The sequence below is a fragment of the Syngnathus floridae genome, chromosome 14 (assembly GCF_059516105.1).
Source record: "Syngnathus floridae isolate MCC-2025c chromosome 14, RoL_Sflo_1.0, whole genome shotgun sequence".
NCBI classification, from domain to species: domain Eukaryota; kingdom Metazoa; phylum Chordata; class Actinopteri; order Syngnathiformes; family Syngnathidae; genus Syngnathus; species Syngnathus floridae.
The window spans coordinates 9,829,878-9,849,711 of NC_142426.1; the positions used below are offsets into that span (position 1 = coordinate 9,829,878).

At 39.9% G+C, this 19,834-nt stretch overlaps 2 protein-coding genes across 7 annotated transcripts in view; both read left to right on the forward strand.

Moving 5' to 3' along the window:
• Positions 1-19,834, forward strand: part of lrrc24 (leucine rich repeat containing 24) — a 63,554-nt gene that overhangs the window by 14,171 nt on the left and 29,549 nt on the right. The window lies entirely within an intron of this gene.
• Positions 1-19,834, forward strand: part of slc6a9 (solute carrier family 6 member 9) — a 34,017-nt gene that overhangs the window by 2,782 nt on the left and 11,401 nt on the right. For 2 of the 6 annotated variants that reach the window (XM_088397405.1, XM_088397404.1), the window contains exons 2-3: positions 1,103-1,219; positions 3,075-3,358. In XM_088397405.1, coding sequence (XP_088253531.1) covers positions 3,329-3,358 — 30 coding nt within the window. In that variant the 5' untranslated portion in view covers positions 1,103-1,219; positions 3,075-3,328. Of the gene's footprint in view, positions 1-1,102; positions 1,220-1,275; positions 1,510-1,533; positions 2,182-3,074; positions 3,359-10,985; positions 11,224-16,860; positions 16,945-19,834 lie in introns of those variants that run through there. The other 4 variants (XM_088397407.1, XM_088397406.1, XM_088397403.1 and 1 more) reach the window with 4 other exon arrangements.

Genomic DNA, 19,834 nt, shown 5'->3' on the forward strand with positions numbered 1-19,834 from the left:
CATTGGCTGACAAAATATGAACAAGTGCATTGTAACCGTATTATTAAAAGCAATTGCTGAGTAAACGACTCAAAGGAAAAAAAAGTCCAAAGTTCAGAACGACTCCTCTTTGGAAAACTACTCTCTTTGTATGACATTCATGGTTAAGGTGTTTGCATTTGTGGCCCCTCGATAACAACACAACCAAGTACTTTGTCATGAGCTGCAGAATGGATTAGTGCTGTCAGTCATGGTTCACTAAAGGTAATTTATTGGTAAATTATGGTCAAAGTAAAGGTCATTGTTTTACAAACATGGGTATTTAAAAAAAAAAAAAAAACTTGAAACATACCGTATTTTTTGGACTATAAGTCGTGGTTTTTTTCATAGTTTGGGTGCGGGGGGCGATTTATACTGAGGAGTAACTTATATGTGAATTTTTTCCTAAATTTTCCCCCCCAAAAAAAAAGTGAAACCGCGATAAACAAACGGCGATGTAGCAAGGGATTACTGTAATTTGAATTTCAAGTGACGTCAACAGCGCGGCGCAGTGGTTGTTTATGTAACGGACAAACATTTGATCACTGGATGACGAAGAGGAGGAAGGGCCCCACGTAGAACAGGCATCATTATCGGCTTTGTATGTAAGTGACACGGAGGACGAAGAGTTTGAAGGATTTAATGATTTGGAGTGACACAGAAGGTTTGAAAAACTATTATGGCTTTTACGCACGCCCGGGCCTACTCTACGGAGCTTTCTTTCACCTCCGTGGATGGAAGTCGGGGGCTGGTGCTTGCCCGGGTGGCTGACCGGGGACGGTGGATGGGGCCCGGACATGGCTTTTACGCACGCGCGGTCCTATTCTATGGAGCTCTCTTCCACCTCCGTGGCTGGAAGTGCCACCTCCGGGGATGGAACTCCACGCCGCCACACGCCTGGAAGTTGACGTTGGTGCTTGGGGCCGTGTGGTGGCTAACTATTTATGTTATAGTTATTTGATATATTTTATTTCGTGTAGCAACTTGTATATGTTTTTATCGTTTTATGTATTAAGTCAAGATAACCCTGATTTCATGATCACACTATAATTTGACAATGACAACGGTGTCTCTCTGCTTTCAGACGCTGGCTCAAGTTCAATCAAATCAGACGAACTTATGTTCCAAAAGTGGACTTATCTCAATGGTGCTAAAAAGAGAAGAATGAGGAGGACAGAAGAAGAGATCAGACAAGATAAAGGCATGTTTGCACGATTGTTTACAATTATTTACAAGTTCTGACTGAAACTGCAATGCTAACTCATAATCAAGACTCTACTTTGATCCCCATCACAAAGCACGAAATAACTGCGCAAGGGTGGAGTTTACTTTCGTGGACGCACACAGTTAGTAACCGACATTTGCGCCGTTGTGGGAATGAGCACTGCCGACAATGATGGTGACTCTCTTAAAATACAATGTAGGACAGGTGCAAACGGACTCACTGGAGTGAAAGTAAGAGAGAAAAATCATGGCAGCAAATCAAAGTCAGTAAGTCAAAGTCATGTCTGAGTTTTCTATGTATGGCTATTTTTTTTTTTCTTAAATGTTGCCGACAGCCCAAAACACTTTGCTAATGCGACACTTTATGAAGAGTGCTGCGCAGTCACCCGTGAGACTTGAATGAGTGAAGTAATGAACATCGACAACAAAGGGAACACTTTTATTATGCAATGGAGAAGATCTATTCAATGTTCATAATTGTGGGGGGGAATTAAAAGTTCACGTCTCAATGTCAGTCACCATGTGTGTATCCTGCTTAACTTCATTATTTACCAAAAAATGAAGTACTAATTAACAGTAGTAAGCCATCCACAATGGTTAACCATTTCATTTGTATTTTGGCAGAAGTAAAATATCATAATTTGGAAAAAAATACGCTCTGTTAATCTTTGTCAACAAGAATCTCTCAGACGTAACAAACATCATGTCTCCGTGGAAATTTAGTGTAATCTCTTACTGCCACTCCTCCTGGGATTGTCCAATAGACTTGCGTCCACTGGACACACATGCTTTGTGTACATACATATTAGTGGAGTCGAGCAGTTGCATGGAGCCACCACTTTTGGCTTGTTCTGTGTCAGACTACACACCAGTCAGTTGCTGATGCTCAAGTTATTTTCTGTCATTATCTTCCTTCTTCAAATATTACAACATTGGATGGTAAGATTTAGTCTTTTTACTTTTTTTTCTTTTTATCACTGTGTAGTGTGGCATGTAAATTGGGTTAGCTCTGGTGTATTATATTTTGCTTGATTTACATTTTGCAAGACAGAATGGTGGCTGTACATTGTTACCCTTTTGCCCAGATACTGTTAGTACCATGTTAAAGGTTTTTATCATTTAGTCTGTTAAAAAAAATTCTAAAATTCTCTCTCTCTCTCTCTCTATTTATGTATACACATATATACATATATATGTATACACATATATACACATCTATATATATATATATATATATATATATATATATATATATATATATATATATATATATATATACACACAGACAGACAGACAGACGATGATTGATTGATTGATTGATTGATTGATTATGTGTCCTGATCATTTGATCCCTTTAAGAAGTTAATTAGATTATTCCAGACATGTCAAAGAGAATAAAAGGACCCACTAAATGACGATACTCATTGTCAGTGTCATTTTAAATCCTTATTGCTGGTTAGTCGTGGGGGATGTTGCGTTCCATTCTAATTCATTTTATATACAGCAGCAGTCGGCGGCAAGTCCAAACGTTTCCCCCAACAGTTAATCTCATCGCACAAAAGGCCACTTTGTTATTGCAGCTGCTTTGCTACGAAATGCAAATCCATTTACATGTTTGTAAATTCGTTGACTGCATTCTTTCTTACAGAACAGTGTTCATACCATTTGGTCAAGTGTACAACTTTTTCAATTTGTAGTCCCAAAAATGAACTTGGGTCATGTGTTTGGAAAGTGTTGGCTCAGTCTTTTCAACCACTCCACCATCTGCCCCCCCAACCCTCGCGTCTCAACTCACCCTTTCCCTCTCTGCCTGTCACATGCTCTTTTCACAGCATAGAAAAGTTTCTGGATTAGGGCAGAATTAACACAAAGCGGCGACGCCACTCCAGCGACATTCCCAAACAACACTTGAAGAGCCAGTGGAGGGACATCGACTGAGAGAGTGACGCTACAGGGTGAAGACACTCGAACGAACGCCACCTCAGAAAAAACTCCAAACTCTTGATAGTGAGGGGCAGACAAGTCCACCCGAGTGAGGGCGGGAGCATCAGAGAGGCAGGGATCTTTGGCCACAAGGTCCTGAAGGATGGAAGACAAGCAGGTTGCTGGGATCCTGGTAAGTTCAGTAATCATATTCATTCACACTTTAAAAAGCACCCAGCAAATCCCATCATTTTAAAAGGTGCGTGGTTTTTTTTTCCCCAGTGGTTGAGAAGTTCTAGGATAATTGAAAAGTACACCTCATAATAATTCATTCATTCCATTTAAAGAAATCAGATTTAGAGAATGTTTTTTTATTTTTGCTTCTGATCAGAAATTTGGTCAGGTGTTAGTGAAAGGCCAGTGCATCTGTGACTCTTTAAATATAGATTTGGCACTTGAGTTACTGCTTGCTTCTCGATTCTTTCCCGTTTAGTCCTCCAGTGCATCTTAACAAAAAGATAACTACAAACCCACACCTCAAGACTCTTCTGACATTCTCATTCGTCTGAAGCAGCTACTTTACAGAATGGCATTTTGTTTATTCCATTCCATCATTTCTGTCTCCACTACCTCAAAGACATACACACTTTTTTTTAACTTCACATGAGAATGTTATCATTCTCTCCTGCTTGCTTCGCTCTCTCTCAGTTGTAAATATTAAGAAGTACTTGGAGACCCGAAGATAAGGTTTCTGCTTTCGGAGCCTTTTGAGAGTGGGAGCGGACGATTGAACCACAATCTCTGGCATAGTTATAAAGTGCTGAGAATCCAGTAACCTTCTAGAAATCGATGTGAGAGTAATTTCCACTAACACATTTCCACAGGTGATAACTGTAATTAAATCAGTTCATAAACACAAATGATTAGAATTAACTGAGCTGAATCCTCTCAGCAAAGATAAACTTAAAAACAGCAGTTATGAACTCAATCACAAAAAGCTATAAAATAGTACAACAAATAATGAAAGATGATCAATAAAAAAATATATATTTTTGTAATGAAACTGCATCTGTACAAGAAAAGCCCCTTCCGTACCAATGCTTTGGTCCTAATAATTCTAATTTAGGTAATTTTTTGTCTACACCAGAGTTGAGTACCTGCCATTAGGCAGGGGTTAGAAATATAATGTGTGCTCCTTGCTGCTAATCTGTACAGGATCCACTGATATGTTGAGATGAAGATAATTGAGACATAGAAAAATAAGTTTACTTTTAAGTATTTTTTATTGTTTGTGTGTGTGTGCATTGGGGGTAAATAAGTTAATCATTGAATTTCCCTAAGTAAATGCCTTATCAAAGTTCAGCGTGTCTGACTGTTGTGTGTGTGTGTGTGTGTGTGTGTGTGTGTGTGTGTGTGTGTGTGTGTGTGTGTGTGTGTGTGTGTGTGCCTGCCCTCCTGTCACCAACTGGCACGGCATTGATTGTCTTATTTTCCACTCTTCTCTCTGTTTCCCCTTTCTCATTTGCCTTTTCACATATTGTATATTTACTGCATTTGTTACATAAAAAAATAATTTACTTAGTGATTAATTTACTTTTATTTGGTAGTAGTTAGTCCTGTTCTCGGTAGTACCTTATTCCACCCTGGCTGGATTAATTTATACTGTTACAAATGGTTGGTGGATGGACCCATCACTGTAAATCTTGTTAACACACAAGGCACTCGCTTCCTGCTTGGCTAGTAGAGTTCTGCCGTTTTTCTTTTGGCCCAAACTTAATTCCTGTTTCGAAGGGAGACGCACACCGTCAATCTTCCTACACTGGTGTCTTTGACTGCTCTGGAAGCCACCACTTCCACTGAACAGATGAGCAGATGGTGCACTGGCACAAGCCTTTATGGGATGGGTAGATGTCACGTTTTTTTCTTTTGTTACTCACTGGTTACTTTTTTCCTCTTTAGATGTATAGAGATGTGTGAGTAGGGGAGAAAGAGGATTTAACGGAAGTTTTTTTGGATCGTTTTCTGCAGAACTGAAATATAGACGAAAGATATAGCACACCTGGCTTGAAAGACCCTGATGTCATTTTTTTATCGCCCAGGAAAAAAGGGCATGAAAATGCTAACAACTAAATATGAAATCTTGGCTGATTGCATGTCCTTATACTTCTCCTTATACTTGTGTTTGATAGCAAAATACATTTAATTGCAGACTCTACCGGTAAATTGTCCTATGTTGGCTGCGTGAGTTTAAAGGATTTGACTGGCGACCCTCAATATCAGCTGGCAGCTTAATATTAATAATAAAATCTTTTCACAATATAAAAGTGTATTGCCATGAGCATCACACATTGGTGTCCAGATTTTACTATAGTTGTAAAGAAAGTAATCCTACTCACAGTGGAGTGGTGAGCTGTTTTCCAGGCGAAATTATGTGCCTTGCTTATAATAAGGACACCTGAGCCTGACTAAATACGCAGGTTAGTGGAGTTAAACACAAAGTCATTTGGTCACAGGCCACATTTTTATTAAAATGACTCACGGCTGCCCTCTTTTTCCAGATGATTTTTTTTTATAAGGCTGTAATTGCACAATTCTCGTGCACTTTTGTGTGTATGTATGTGTGTGTTTAGTGTATGTGTGTGCACGGGCATGCAGTGTATCCCAGGGGCACCGTGGCTAATGTGTGCTGTAGGCTGTGAAGTGGAAGGAAAAAGAAAAGAAATAGCGAAACCCACAGCTTTAAACCTCCCCGGGGTCACAATGCACACGGACAGATAAAATACCCACATCAAGTGCACAACAACACACACAAGCCTTTTTCAGATTCCAACACATTTTTGTGACTTTTCCACAAGCTACGTTGGACGAATTAAAATCACAACTTAATAAACTGTATCGCTACAATCTGTCGCAGGATATAAAACATAGTTTTTTTGCATACCAATATAAAAATAAGATACAGAGTATATTTAGCAAGTGTACTGCATATATGTTTAGTGTACACTCACTGCAGGTATAATTCGACAGTTGCTATAGCTTCCTTCCAATTTGTGATTATGCAACAGACATATTGAGTTGTCAGCCAGTTCAGTTAACAGCAGTGCTCAACAACTGTGTTGACTGCCTCTGGGGCGAAACAAACAGATGTGAATGAAGAGAGAAAGTGCTGTGCGGTCATTTGGGGGTTGAAAAGTCCAACCTGATTTGTGTATCTGATCTCACCCACCTGATTGACCAGTAAGGACGGAAAGCAAACACGAGCTGCCGTCAGGGTCAGAGGTAACTGTGAGGGTAAAGACAGTTCCTTTCTGCCTTGGGCATTTTAATCAGATAAGGAAAACAAATATCTAAGATTTCCTTCCAGCAGTGGGCTAATTAAGCTCTCAGGGAGCAGTTCAAAGTATTGATGTCTTGTCCAAGGACATCACACCCGTATGTGAAGATGATGTTGGGGTCCTTAAATTCAAACCACTTACGATACCAGTTTTGCCATTCCAGGTTGTATTGTCTTTGTCCATGTGAGAATTCAAGTCCCTAAAGCAGAACAAAGGAGTGGTCTTTAGCAACCCCATCAAAGATTCAGAAATGGTTTGGTAGTTTGTTTGCACATAGGCACTGACAACAGTAAGGAACCATTAAGTTACCGGAAGGCAAAAGGATGCTACATTTTCTTTCACGTGGGTAAACCCTAACGTTGTGACACCCAGCCGGCCGGGAGCTTGTATGTATCCACACACCTGTGTGGCACCACTCACCGGGTAGTAGAATAACTCTCTCAAGAGGACTGTTTCTAGAGCCATGTAGGAGGGCCCAAGTACTTGCCAGAACCTCTAGACTGCACACATCAGCTCGGTTTCTCTGCCAGGAAAGTTACATTCCACATGCTTAGTGGCAGCTCATGATTGAAATAACAAGGCTACCAACCCAGGTCCCACTGCACCTGACTCCCTAGCTCCTCTGACAGGTAGCGAGCCCATGGGAAGGTGCACCCATGTTGCTGCTGGCAGGCTCTCTAGAGGGCCCTGGTAACCCATTTTCAGGCAAAGGTAGACTAAGTCCAATGTGTATTTTTATGTTATCATTGGGGGTCTTCGGAGTTTTGCTTTTTTTTGTCACTCACCTGGTACCTGCTTGTTCTAATCTCGATGACCTTTGAAGCCCTCAAGAAATTTATATTTGTTTTTCTTTTCGAATGTTTCACCACAGTTCTATTGCGACATTTATTGCAAGTTTTAGCTTTGTCTGTTGCACTGCAGCAATAAGTCTTAAGATCATTTTGCCCATCACACACTTTAAACTCTCCTTCAGTAGAAATGTACTTTAATATATTTCATAAGTAGGTGTCAAAATTAATTGATTAATCACCTTTTATTTTATGAATCGAGCAATCGTATAAGTAATGGTGGATCACTGGTTAGCATGTCCTCCTCACAGTTCTGAGGTGCAGGGTTCAATCCTGGCTCCGGCCTTCCTGTGTAGAGTTTGCATGTTCTCCCTGTGTCTGCATGGCTTTCCTCCGGGTACTCTGGTTTCCTCCCACATTCCAAAAACATGCATGGTAGTATGAGTGACCACTTCAAACACGTCAATAACCATGTGAGTACGAATGGTTGTTGTCGATGTACCCCTGCAATTGGGTTGTGACCAGTACCATCCAAAGACTGGGTAGGTTCCAGGAGATTTGCAATCCACTTGAGGATAATCGGTTCAGAAGATGGATGGAGGGATATATTTAATATATTCTACTTTTAATCATTACACAGAGAAACAAATTCATTTTTTCCCCCATAGTTGAAGAGTGCGAGACAGATATGATGGCTTTTTTGCCCTTGCCTTCCTTTGTCACATTACGAGCGCGACAGTGACTTCAGCCACGTGTGTCCAACTTCAGTCACATGTACCTTGCTTTCATTCCTAGCAATGGTCCCATATGTTTGTCAAAATGTGTGTGTCGTGTGCTTTTTCCAGGCTGATTTGTTCCCCTGCTTTCCCTCCGATGAGCCCCGCTCTCCCCGGGGGTCCGAGGCCGAAGCCTCACGCTATTTATACAGACCCAACAGCTGGGGCCCTCCCAGCCAAAGCAGTGGGGGTCGGGGAATGGGTAGAAAAATTATCATGGAAACTTCAGGTTAAACCAAGCGTTGGAAATGTCTGCCTGTTCACTTTTTTCATCTCATCTTTCCCTTGATGCCTCTTTTACGTGGGCAACCATGTCAGTTGAACCCAGCATCCTCCACATGAATCCAAAATCAAAGTCTGCATGTTCTCATTTGCTTCTTTTTAAATCCTCACAACATTGAACGGCATTTCTTATACCTCCCCTGCCCTTCATTGTCTGGAAGCGAAACAAGAAATGCAGATTTTCAGTCAGTTTCCAGTGTCACTTTAACATATTGTGTCCCTTTTGTTACGTTCAACAATGCTGACCTATTGTTAGCCTTTTGAGTTCTATCATTCCCCTCAATGGCTCTGTCAGTGCGTGTCCTGTTCTGAACCTCAACCCTGCAAATTTGTGTCCTTACGACTCTAGCCATCTCTAACGCTAGCCTGCCTTCACTTGTGTCATTCTGTCGACTGCTCTGCCCTCCTGTCTTCCCATTTTATCATGCGAGCCGCTCTTGAAAGGAGAACAGTCGTTCGGATGCTTCGTTCAGTTAAGGGCCTTTGTCATACATAGCGGTCTCATCACAGGCATGCTTGGCAAATGAGAGGTGAAGTGATATTAGCCTAATTGCTTTAAGGGACATATATACAGATTGAGGAAGATATAATCAGTGTCGCTACAAGTTGGCCTCATTGAAGTTTGAGTTTTTAGTAGAAAAGTAGATATATATTCAATAGATGACACCAAATCATCCAGTGTAGTGAATTTATGGTTCCGTAGTTTTGTTCTACCCTTTTATAAACAGTGACTAAATGTTTTGAAAGTATGTACTCCACTAGTTGTATTTTGGGATTTTTTTTTTTGCAAGACAATCATCAGATTCATACATTGTTTTCATTTGATTCTTAAACCCTACTTTCAACTCTCCCTTTAAAAACAGTCACCTGTACTTTCATCATCTTTGTTTTTATTGTGTTCAGTCAAGTGTTAAAGAACATCCAGTTCGTAGAAAGTACGTAACTGTTGTTAATAAGTACAGTTAATACGACACCGTTTTCATCCTTCGTAAGATTTTTGGGTTTGTTTATGAAAGTTTGGCTAAACATTCACTTAGTGGAATGTGATAACTAATAGCGTAGGCCGCGTTTTTGTTTCTCACGTTTTGACTAACTCTTGGTTTGTTTACGAAAGCTTGGCTAAACATTAACTCACTATAACACGAAAAATATTATAGCTTAGGCCATGTTTCTGTTTTTCACGTTTTGACGATGGCATTTTTCATATAATGCTTCTTTGGATAATTAAACAATGCTTTTTAGAAAGCAATAAAATAAAAACAATTAAAAAGAAGGTCAACTTGATGATAGGTGAGATGAAGAGATTTCTAGAAAATGAAAAAAACCAAAAGGTTTGTGATAATCTCCCAGTATTTATTGACCTGACTTTAAAAATGGAGATTTGACTTTCTCATTACAAGAATATTTCTTGATTTATTCATTTCAAACCCTCGTTTGGTAAATATGTCAGGCCGCTAGGTGCAGCTGCCTAGACTCAGTAGTTGTGATTTTTTTTATTTTTTATCTAGCACGTTGGACAATGTCAATGATCCCATTATGTAATTTTGAGGCTTTAAGTTGGACACAAATGAATAGCCTGCCATGGTTTCAAACTGCAATGGCCATTGTCCAGTGCTTCTAAACACCTAAGACCATTTGCCAGTGACTTGCTAACTTTTGACATCACTTGGGCTATGTCACTGGATAATTTGGAAGACATCTTCTTGTTTCGCATCCTAGCTCATGCATTTGTTCACACCGGAATTGCAAATGAATTTTGCCAACTTTTTTTTTTTGCATTTGCCTTCCTCTGTTTGAAAGCTGACATTAGCCATATGGTAACAAAATAGCACAATATGTGAGACAAAACAGACCAAGTAGGAGGGCTCTCCTCTCAGTATGGTACGACGGAGGCTGTGTTTGGTGTGCGGGGGTGTCTGGTGGTGGTGGTGGTGGGGAGGGGGGGCATTGGCAATGTCAGGTTGTAGAGACAGACGAGGATTTGGAAGAGTCAAGTGCCGCTGAAAGAGAGGTTGTTGGTGGTCTTCAGAGTTGCAGCAGCTGCCTCTGAAAACAAGTGGAAGAAATAAGAGAAACAGAGAGAAAGAGCTTGAAGGGGGGCAGACGCGTCTGACGTCACTTTTTTGTTTCTTAACTTTAATCTGCTGAGAGGAAAAAAAAAAGTGCTTGGCTGCAGCCCATATGTGCTCTAGACCCAACTTTATTCTGCCAATCAGTGTACAAGTTCAACACAACACACAAACCACACCGATTCCTCCATCCTTCCTCCCCTCCTGCTTATGTATTCTGCCAAGGTGCTGGAGTGACAACAGGCCATTCATTGTGGAAGTAGCGGAGAAAGACTGTGGATGTTTCCTGTGTCTTTTTTTGCGCAAGGAGGGCGGAGGAAGGAAAAAAGCAGGAGGTGGATGTGGCAGAGCGGAGGGCGGGTGCATATTCCTGAAACGGTGAAATACAACTGAAAAAAGGGGTCAAAAAAGAGAAAGTAAATCAATGAGCGAACGAGAGAGAGAGAGAGAGAGAGAGTGGGGTGAGTAAAAACTAAGAGGGCGAGGGGAGGGAGAACTGGGATCACAGAAGGAGGGAGGGGGATGGGGGGCGGATAGGGTGAGAGAGTGGGCTACCATGCCGAATGAGTGAGAGAGGCGGAGAGGAAGCTGAGCTCCATCCGATGAAATGAGGTGAAAGTAATTCAGCATTAATCAAGGCAGAGCAAAAGGGAGCAAATACTGTGTTTTCTGCCCTCTCATTTGCGGAGGACCTGAAAGGCAAGGTGTGAATGACGGAACCTACAGGGTCCAGCTGAGTAGCACCACTGGATCACAGCATCACATCATGTCTGAATCGAACACCATTGCTGCTTCCACTGCAGATCAGGTCAGTTCCAGATGTTTCATTCTTTTCGTTTTAACTTATTCCTACTTAGGTCATTTTAACTCTCGGCACTGGGATAGAGCATGAGAGGTCTAACTTCTACAAAGCACAGTTCCGCTCAGAGGTGTCTAGATCCTAATTTGAAAGTGGTTAGAGGCAGTTTATAGGAGCAACCAAGTTGAGCGCGTTTCTTAGACTATCAAAGAAACGATTGTTTTTTCCCGGAGCTGCCTGGACAACGGTACAGGCTCCTGAAAGAATTGAATTCATCAAGACGAGCTATTGTCTACGCCGCCTTATTTTTCGGTGATCATTCAGGGGGTCTGTGACGACTCAATACCCCCCGCACCACGTAAGGAGGGGGACGCAGCTCTTTAAAAACCTGACCACGTGTGGCGGCCCTGAAAAGTTTTTATAAGTAATTGCAGTGGGAAGTCCGGGCTTGCACTGTGAGAGATGGGACTGGTAAGGAAGTGGGCCGTACCACCGTGTGTGTGAATGAGAGTGACAGAGTAGAAAAGTAGAAGGGTCCAGAAAAGGAAGATATTTATGCCCCCAAGTGCCCACCCCAGCCACAAGCCGCTATAATCAAACACGTTGGCACAGACGCCCTTTTTTTTTCTTTAGCTGACTTTGAAAGACTTTGAAACAATTAAATTGTCTGCTCTGCTAAAGATAAACAGGTTATTTATGCTATGCCGGTTAAAACAAAAAGTGTGTGTGCGTGTGTGTGGACCTCACCATGCTGTCTTGTGACACTTTGAGCCAAGTGCTTGTCTCCTGTTTCCGATCGCTACTGTCGACCGAGTCAGCTTGCCAAAGATCTGTGGGCGAATACTCATACTTGCGCACACGCTTTGAGGCACCCGTACCAGCCTCACATAGTTTTTTTTTTTTTAAATTAATTAAAGAATGTTTATATTGAAGCAACCCCAAATTGTTGACAGACAGTATCATTCCGCATTTACTGTAAATGTGCAAATAATTCAAATAGCTTACTGATGCTCAAAGTAGACAAAAGGTTGAAATACTAAAATTCAGTGACTCAACACGTTTTAAACGGGATATTACATGTCTCATTGCATTCATCGGGAGAGAGAAGTGTGGCATCCACAGTGGCCAGTAATTATTGGCATGACTGCTATAGAACTCCCGTGGAGAGTGGGTCAGGCTCTCTCTGGCCCCAGTCATGTCAAACAGGGCCGTCCGAACATTGCTCTTGTCTTTTTCATTTCTCCATTTGCATTCGTCTTATATCAAACCTAAGTGCAGTCCCACTAGGTGTACATGCCTACCAATTATAGTTTGAGAAAATCAGATGGGCTCAATGCACTATACCTACTCAATACCTAGAAAATTATCTAATTCTTGTTTTCCAAATACTTCAAAAGCGCGTTTAAACAATATTGACTCATTCATTTCAGGATTTCTCTTGTCAGGAGAAGCAATATGGAAGTTTAAGAGATTAAGTTATCATACACAGGTTCTCAAATAGGAAGGTCCTTCACGAACCAATTTTATGATTAAAAGATTAGGAATATCAGTATTTTAATTTATTTCTCCGATCGGTCCTGTGCAAATGATTTGCAATTGTGAGCATTGTTTAGAATTGGAAATTAAAATCTGTTTGGAACTTGAAATATGTGAATAGCCGCCTCAGTCATTTAAAAGACATCAGTTCATTAAAGTAATTTGCCTCCAAAAATCGACATGCAATTTATCTAGCTACCCTGCTGACTGTAAACATGGTTCAAATTCCTTCATCAGTTAATACTGCAGTATTTATGTCCTTCCTCTCAGTGGTTGACTGAACTTAAGGTGTTCGGACAATTGTCTAAGTTTGTCTGATTTCTTGACATGCTCGACTACTAATTGAAATAATTAGTACTTCAGACGGACTGGAATTTAATTTAAGTGAGCATTTTTGATCAGTTCTGACGTGCTCTCCCTGGAATAAAATAACAGATGAGGTCATTAGAACTGAAGAACAGTAGCAGAGCCAATTGTTCAGTTATTACTTTTGACTTTTGAGTCATATAAGATGAAGTTAATTTTTTATTCGTTTAGTTTAATGTATTATTTAAGTCCCTCTGGAAATGACACATTTATTTTTATTGTGTCATTATACTCACTGCACATTTATTTGCATTCGATGATTTTCGATATTTTTAGCGACACGCATGATCATAGCCAATTTGAAAAAGAAAAAAAGGGAATATCTTTAGCAGACTGACCTAAATTATTGGTTTGTACATAAGCAGATTTTCTGCTTTACGCATTGACGTGCCAAGAAGATAATGAGGCTTGTTGTGTTGAAAAGTACATTTATTTTTCAAGGGATTCATCCATTTTGGTGTGCCTACAATTGGGCTGCATATATGTCGACGATCCGTACACACATGGGCATTTTTCGCCCGTCATCCTGCAGTTCATCAAGGGTTAGGCGATAATTCATGTGATACCAGATTCTCTTCAAATTTAAATGCTATGCTCTGAAGGTAGATCCCATGCCATACTTGCACATGTGCAACAACTACTTGTTCTTCCAAATTGTAGATGAATCATTTAAAAGTGTGGGTTGGAGGCAGGGATGTGGTGCTGCACTCGGCGGGCCTCCAGCCCTGTTAAGAACCGCCAGCATTTTATTTGATATTCTGAAATATATTTATTTAAGATTTTCTAAGCTCCCCCTATATATCAGTCAAGCCCCCCGTTAGCCTAAGGAGAGAAAACAAATCCTGGAGCTGTCCCTGGTTGGGAGGTTTCAAATTGTATGCACTCATCTTCTACCGGCGCCTTTGCTCATTAAAAAGGTTTTACCAACTTCTGTTTTCATTGTTTACAAGGAAACAATTATAGTAACTTCAGGGTAATATTCTATTGATTTTCCAATTTTTTTAAATGGACCTTGAGAAATTAAGTTAAACCTTTTCGAAATCAAGAGCCAACAGAAACAAAGTAAACTCTGGCTTATTAAAAATCTTATAGCCTTGTCGACATTCAAAGCTGCTCAATGGAAATCGTTTTCATTTTCTACATTTAAGCAGCAAACTTGCCTGCCCTAAATGAATTGTCATGTAGATACATCAGTTATGCAACCTTCAGTCTATCAACTGAAGTTAGTTGCACTTAGTCATGGTTTACTTCTTACTATTACTACTTTCTATTTACGACTGTTTACAAAGTAGAGCTGGAAATGTCCGTCATTTTCCGATGGTGGCTTTAACCTTCTGTCTGATGTTGAAGTTAAGTTCCGGGTTCACAGCAGCTCCAGCATATTTACAATGAATTTAGCTGTGCGTGAATGGCCATATTGATTATTTTGTATTTTAAAATGTACGACCTTTGAACAGCAGAAGTGATTGCTTGTTAAATATGATCACATGCGGTACGTAGTTAAGAGTTCATAGATGTCTCATTGAAGAATGTGGCTTTTCTTGGAGTTTATAAAGATACTTTGCGTCTCCTGTAGAACCCAGTCAATTTTTTCTGGCTTTTACAAACACTGTCTGTGCCTTTTTTGCACTGATTTTAAAGGGATTGAAGGGAGGCTAAATTATCAAAGGCCTCGTTTAATGGTTCCTGTAACATCAAGTGTTTTATTTCCCACAATAATTTTGCTCATCCGTCCATCCTCCCTCTGCCTGTGCATCCATCTCTCATTCTGATTGTGTATATATCCCACAAATGCAAGTTTGAATTTGAAGTTTTGTCTGAACAAGTCTCAAAGAGCAAAAGAAAAACACAGAAATTTAGCATATTTATAGACTGGAAACAAGTAGCTTTTAATCTTTGTAAATTAATTACTTGGCAAAGCAAGCCATAAAGCACATTTTCAATTACATTTCAGCTTCACTACTCATATAATGGGACACTGCATGCATGATAAGAGGAAAGCTATGTGTGTGCATGTGCATGTGTGTGTGTTGAGGGTGTGGAGGGGGATGCAGGTGAACAGCTTGCGAGGGCCGACAACTCCGCGGGCCAGTCTCGCGCATCACTTGACAGCCATACCCAATGAAGGCCTACGCATAAGTAAACTTGTGAAGCAAACGAGTGAACAAGCAAGAGGGAGGGGAATGTTGCAGAACGGGATGCACATTGTTGTAGCGGTCTGATTGTTTCGGTCAGTCTTAAATGTTTCTATTTTCTAGTTTTTGCTGATCATTCTTTTTCTCAAACAGCTCTCATGAGCCATCTCTTTCATTTTATTCGTCATTTGCTCAATCTCATGTTGACACACGTCTCTGTTAAAGAAACAGGATTAGATTTAGAGATTATCCTCAACGCTGTGATAAATTGTTGTCCTTCTACAATAAGGGATAGCTGCTGTGTGTGTGTGATTGTCTATTTTGTATCTTTGCATGTAACACACATAGATTGCTGATTATTTCCCATGCTGAAACATCCATGCTAAAAGCCTTTTTTTCCCTTGAAAAGTTAAAGATGAATTAAATTTTTGTTATTCATAGTGAAGGCAATAGTTAATGACAGAAGAAATAGTGGTGGGTTACTGAAATACACGCCTTGTGTGGAAAGACAAAAGTTCCTGTCTAGTTGTTTGGGAATTTGACAGACCTTGCTGCACCGTTTTAGACATTCCATCAGAACCAGAATGTTTTTTTTATTACGGATCTCCAGTGCAAGTTACAATTGGGTGATAGAAAGTAGATTTGACTTTAGACCAAGCGCAGGTTGTGTAATGTGATTTTGTTGAATTTGAGCGAGGCTCAGGCAGGCAGGTTCAGCCCTCCGTTGCTATTTGGTCGATGTCATCATATTTCATTCAAAAATAGAACAGCAACGTGCACTTTGAATCATTTTACAGATTAAATCTCTAAATGTATTATTATACTATGATTAATATATTATAATAATAATATTATTCTTAAAAGGACCCACCTGATTGTAGCACAGTTAGTGTGTGGTGTGTGTGTGTGCGTGTGTGTGTGCATATGTGGGGTTGGTTGTCAGTTGGCAGAGGCCAGCTTTACATAATCTGTAAGTGGAGATCCTCATTACGAATATAAGAGTGAATTTAGCTGTGTTCACTCTCACAATGGCACCAACGCCCATTTCTAACGGCGCCCTTCTGCAAAAATACCAAAAGAAAAAAAACATGCATGCAATTCGACTTGGGCTGTGCATGAAGATGGGCCAAAGAACTCTGAAGATGCATTTGCGTTAGTTTTAATGGAAAGGTCATATTTACTCATAGGAGAAAAACCATGTTTCAAACTTTATTTGTGATGCATAAAGGTAAAGACATGCATGTTGGCATCAAAGTTTGTTCAATGCTTTTGATTTTTTTTAAGAACAATTATTAGCATTTGAAAACTATCAATATCTGTAAAATTAGGTGATTTTCAAACATTGTTCAAATTATATTGCACATGTGCATGAAACTCATGTTGTCCAAGTCAAAAAAAAATTCCTGTATGTCTTGAACATTAAATGATCGCCCCCTCACAACCGTAACCTCAACCCCCATTCCTTTTGCTTCTTAGCCACACCCCTTTCACAACCACGTTTCTCTCTTCAGAGACAGAGAGACATAGACATAACTAGTCCCCAACCCCCCTCCCCAAGGGGAGGTATTTAAGAACTTCAGCACTTGTGTTCAGTCCTATTAGTATTAGAAAGTAAGTGAAGTTGGCCAGTCATACATTATTTGGACTGTTAGAAACTGATTGCAAGCTCCTCATCATGGAACATCATGTCAAGGTAAGTTACCTGAATGACAAAGCGGATATCCCAAAAAGTGTAAGAAAATGGAATGAAAGATCAGAAAAAAATCCTGAATAAATAATCACTGCTACTATCTCCACCAAGTATTTGAGATTGCTGTTGATCATCCTTTTGTGTCTTCTAATTGTGTGTTCCTCTACAGGCACATTATGTACGTCAGCAATCAGGGTCAGTGGTGGTGGCAACATTGACCTGACGGTAATTCAAAACAATGTAGCAGGCCACAGCAAAAAAAATAATTTTATTTGACATAACTATCAACATTTTGTTCCTAGTTGACATGGGAGCCAAGTAATTGTTCCCAGCCAAAAATTTCATGCAAGTTGGAAATTTTTGTCCTACACTTGATAATATAAAAGGCTAAATTTCCCCCTCATTATCTTACTCATACATCAACATAAACAGCACACTCAATAAACATGTTCAGAGAAGTATAGTACTCACATTTCAATGAATAAAATACCGTAAAACACAATGCATCCTGGGAAACATTGCCCACAGCCTCCCATGTGTAAGGCCATTGAAAGTTTATAATCCCACGACAAGAAACATGTATGTAATGTTTTGCCCCTGGTTTAACCATGATCTATGAGTTGTTCAGTCCCATTGACGGTAATATATTAACTGGGTTGGCAGTGAATAAATTAAATAGCAAACATTTTTCATTGTTACAGCAATGCAAAGAAACGGAAATAATATATGTTGTTGGATCTTCAATTTCTAGATGAACAACTCACTATGGACATCATTTTCAAAACTTCCGTGCCTGACACCTTGTTCATTTTATTATTCAGCCGTGCAAGGGGGATTGATTCAGTCTCTGTCAGACAGAATCTTTTGGTATGTGGTCCCAATGGTAGCAGACTGAGAAGCCACAGTATACACTGTCTTTAGGCCTATTACTCTCACCTCACAGCTCATTCATAAAGAGAGCTTTGAAAAGTCTCTTTTTGGGGGATCCGGTGGGCTTTTTGTCCCATGATGGTTGAGTGAATTCAGTCATTGCAAACGGACATGTTTACTAAATTCCGCATAGGTCGAGTGAGGATTACGGGTGCCACTTTGAATAAGTGAGGCGTGTTCATTAATTGCAAAATAATACGTGTTGTCACGTGCGGAATGGAGCAGGACGATCATGTGCCGGAGGACAGGATGAGGGGAACAATTTTTTTTTCTGAAGGATTTATGTTACAAACACCCCTAAATACTTCCCTTCCTTCTTAACACTTGTTACACTTTAAATTGTAAAATAAATAAATAATTGAATAAAAGCATGATATCCTCTGAAAAAAATCCAGTAATTAGCGAGGACATGAAAGGCGAACCGCAATATAGTGTGGGAACATTGTACTTAGTTTTACAATGTGTATTATATAAATACAGGATTGTTTGAGATACAGGATTCCCAAAATGTCATCTTTTGGGCACTTTTTTGTCAAAGCATCATCCCCGTTCTAAAGTGGACTTGTGGGTAAACATTAAGGCCGAAATAACTCTTTCAGTGTTGACTTTTTGGTGTCCCAAAGCCGGGACACCAAAGTGACAGATGTACGTTACATGTGCTTCAAAAAAGTAAATAGTGACTCAAAAGCGACCTTGAAAATAGAGCAAAGTCGCTAAAAGTGGGGGGTGAAAAAGGCAAGGCCATGTGTGGTCTTACATAAAGCCCAGATGGTCCCAAAAAACATGTGACAGAGAAATTGAGTCAGTGACTGTTGTCTGACACAGCTCACAGGAGCCAACACCATGGGCCACAACACCTGGCTCGAGACATCAGGGTCACTTAAGTAAGAGAACATGTCATGAGAAACTAAAAGTTTGAGATCTGCCGATGGGGCCAGATAAAAAGTAAAGTTAATCTTATTCTGATTTACCCCTGGAGTAAATCACTTTCTTTTAACATTGATAGATTTCACATTATAAACATTTGAGCATACCTTCAATTCATAACATTCAACATATTACCATATTTTCCGCACTATAAGGCAAACCTAAAAACCTCCAATTTTCTCAAAAGCCGCTTTATAGTCCGGTGCGCCTTATATATGGACCAATATGGATTTGTGGATGAGGACTAATTTATTAAAGTAAACTTTAATTGTTTATTTTGTGTGTTGTGTGATATTAACATTTGAGCAACGTTGAGTTATTGATATATTGTTATTGTTTTCACTATTTCAAGTGTTACTATATTGTGATTGCATTAACGTTTGAGCAACCTTAAGTTATTTATTCTATGCGCCTTATAATCCGATGCGCCTTATAGTGCGGAAAATACGGTATTTGTTTTAAATATATAGTTATCTTAAATATAACTAAATCCTACACATTATAATGCCACCTATTCTCTGTATCCTTTAATGATTTTTTTTAATTTCGTCAATGGAGGGAAACCAAAGCAAAACTTATGGACTCTGTAAACTTTCCAATAACCTTTGCTGTGTTCATCCGAAACGTTTGCCTCAGGTAACACTTTATTTTGTCCATGTGTGTATATCGTCCGAAGGCACACACCTGGTTGCTGATAACCAAATCAGACGTACAATATGCATCGCTTGCATCAAGAAACACACACAGCTGTGTACAGACTCTGTCTCTGGTATTTTCTCTCTTCCCAAAATCAACTTTACACTCGGGTCAGGAAAATATGTGAACCGCTGCAAGAGCACATTCACACTGCTGTGACCGCTTTAATTTTGAGCAATATCCTTACCAACGCTTATTTGCTCTGCTCCCTGTGTGTGCCACCTGTTCGAAGATCACGGGATGCTGGCTCTTTGTTTTAGTTTTCTGACAAATACAAGCACAGCCAGTTTCAAAAGACTCCACGAAAACCCCCGCTGTTTACTTTTTGTTGCTATTTTGC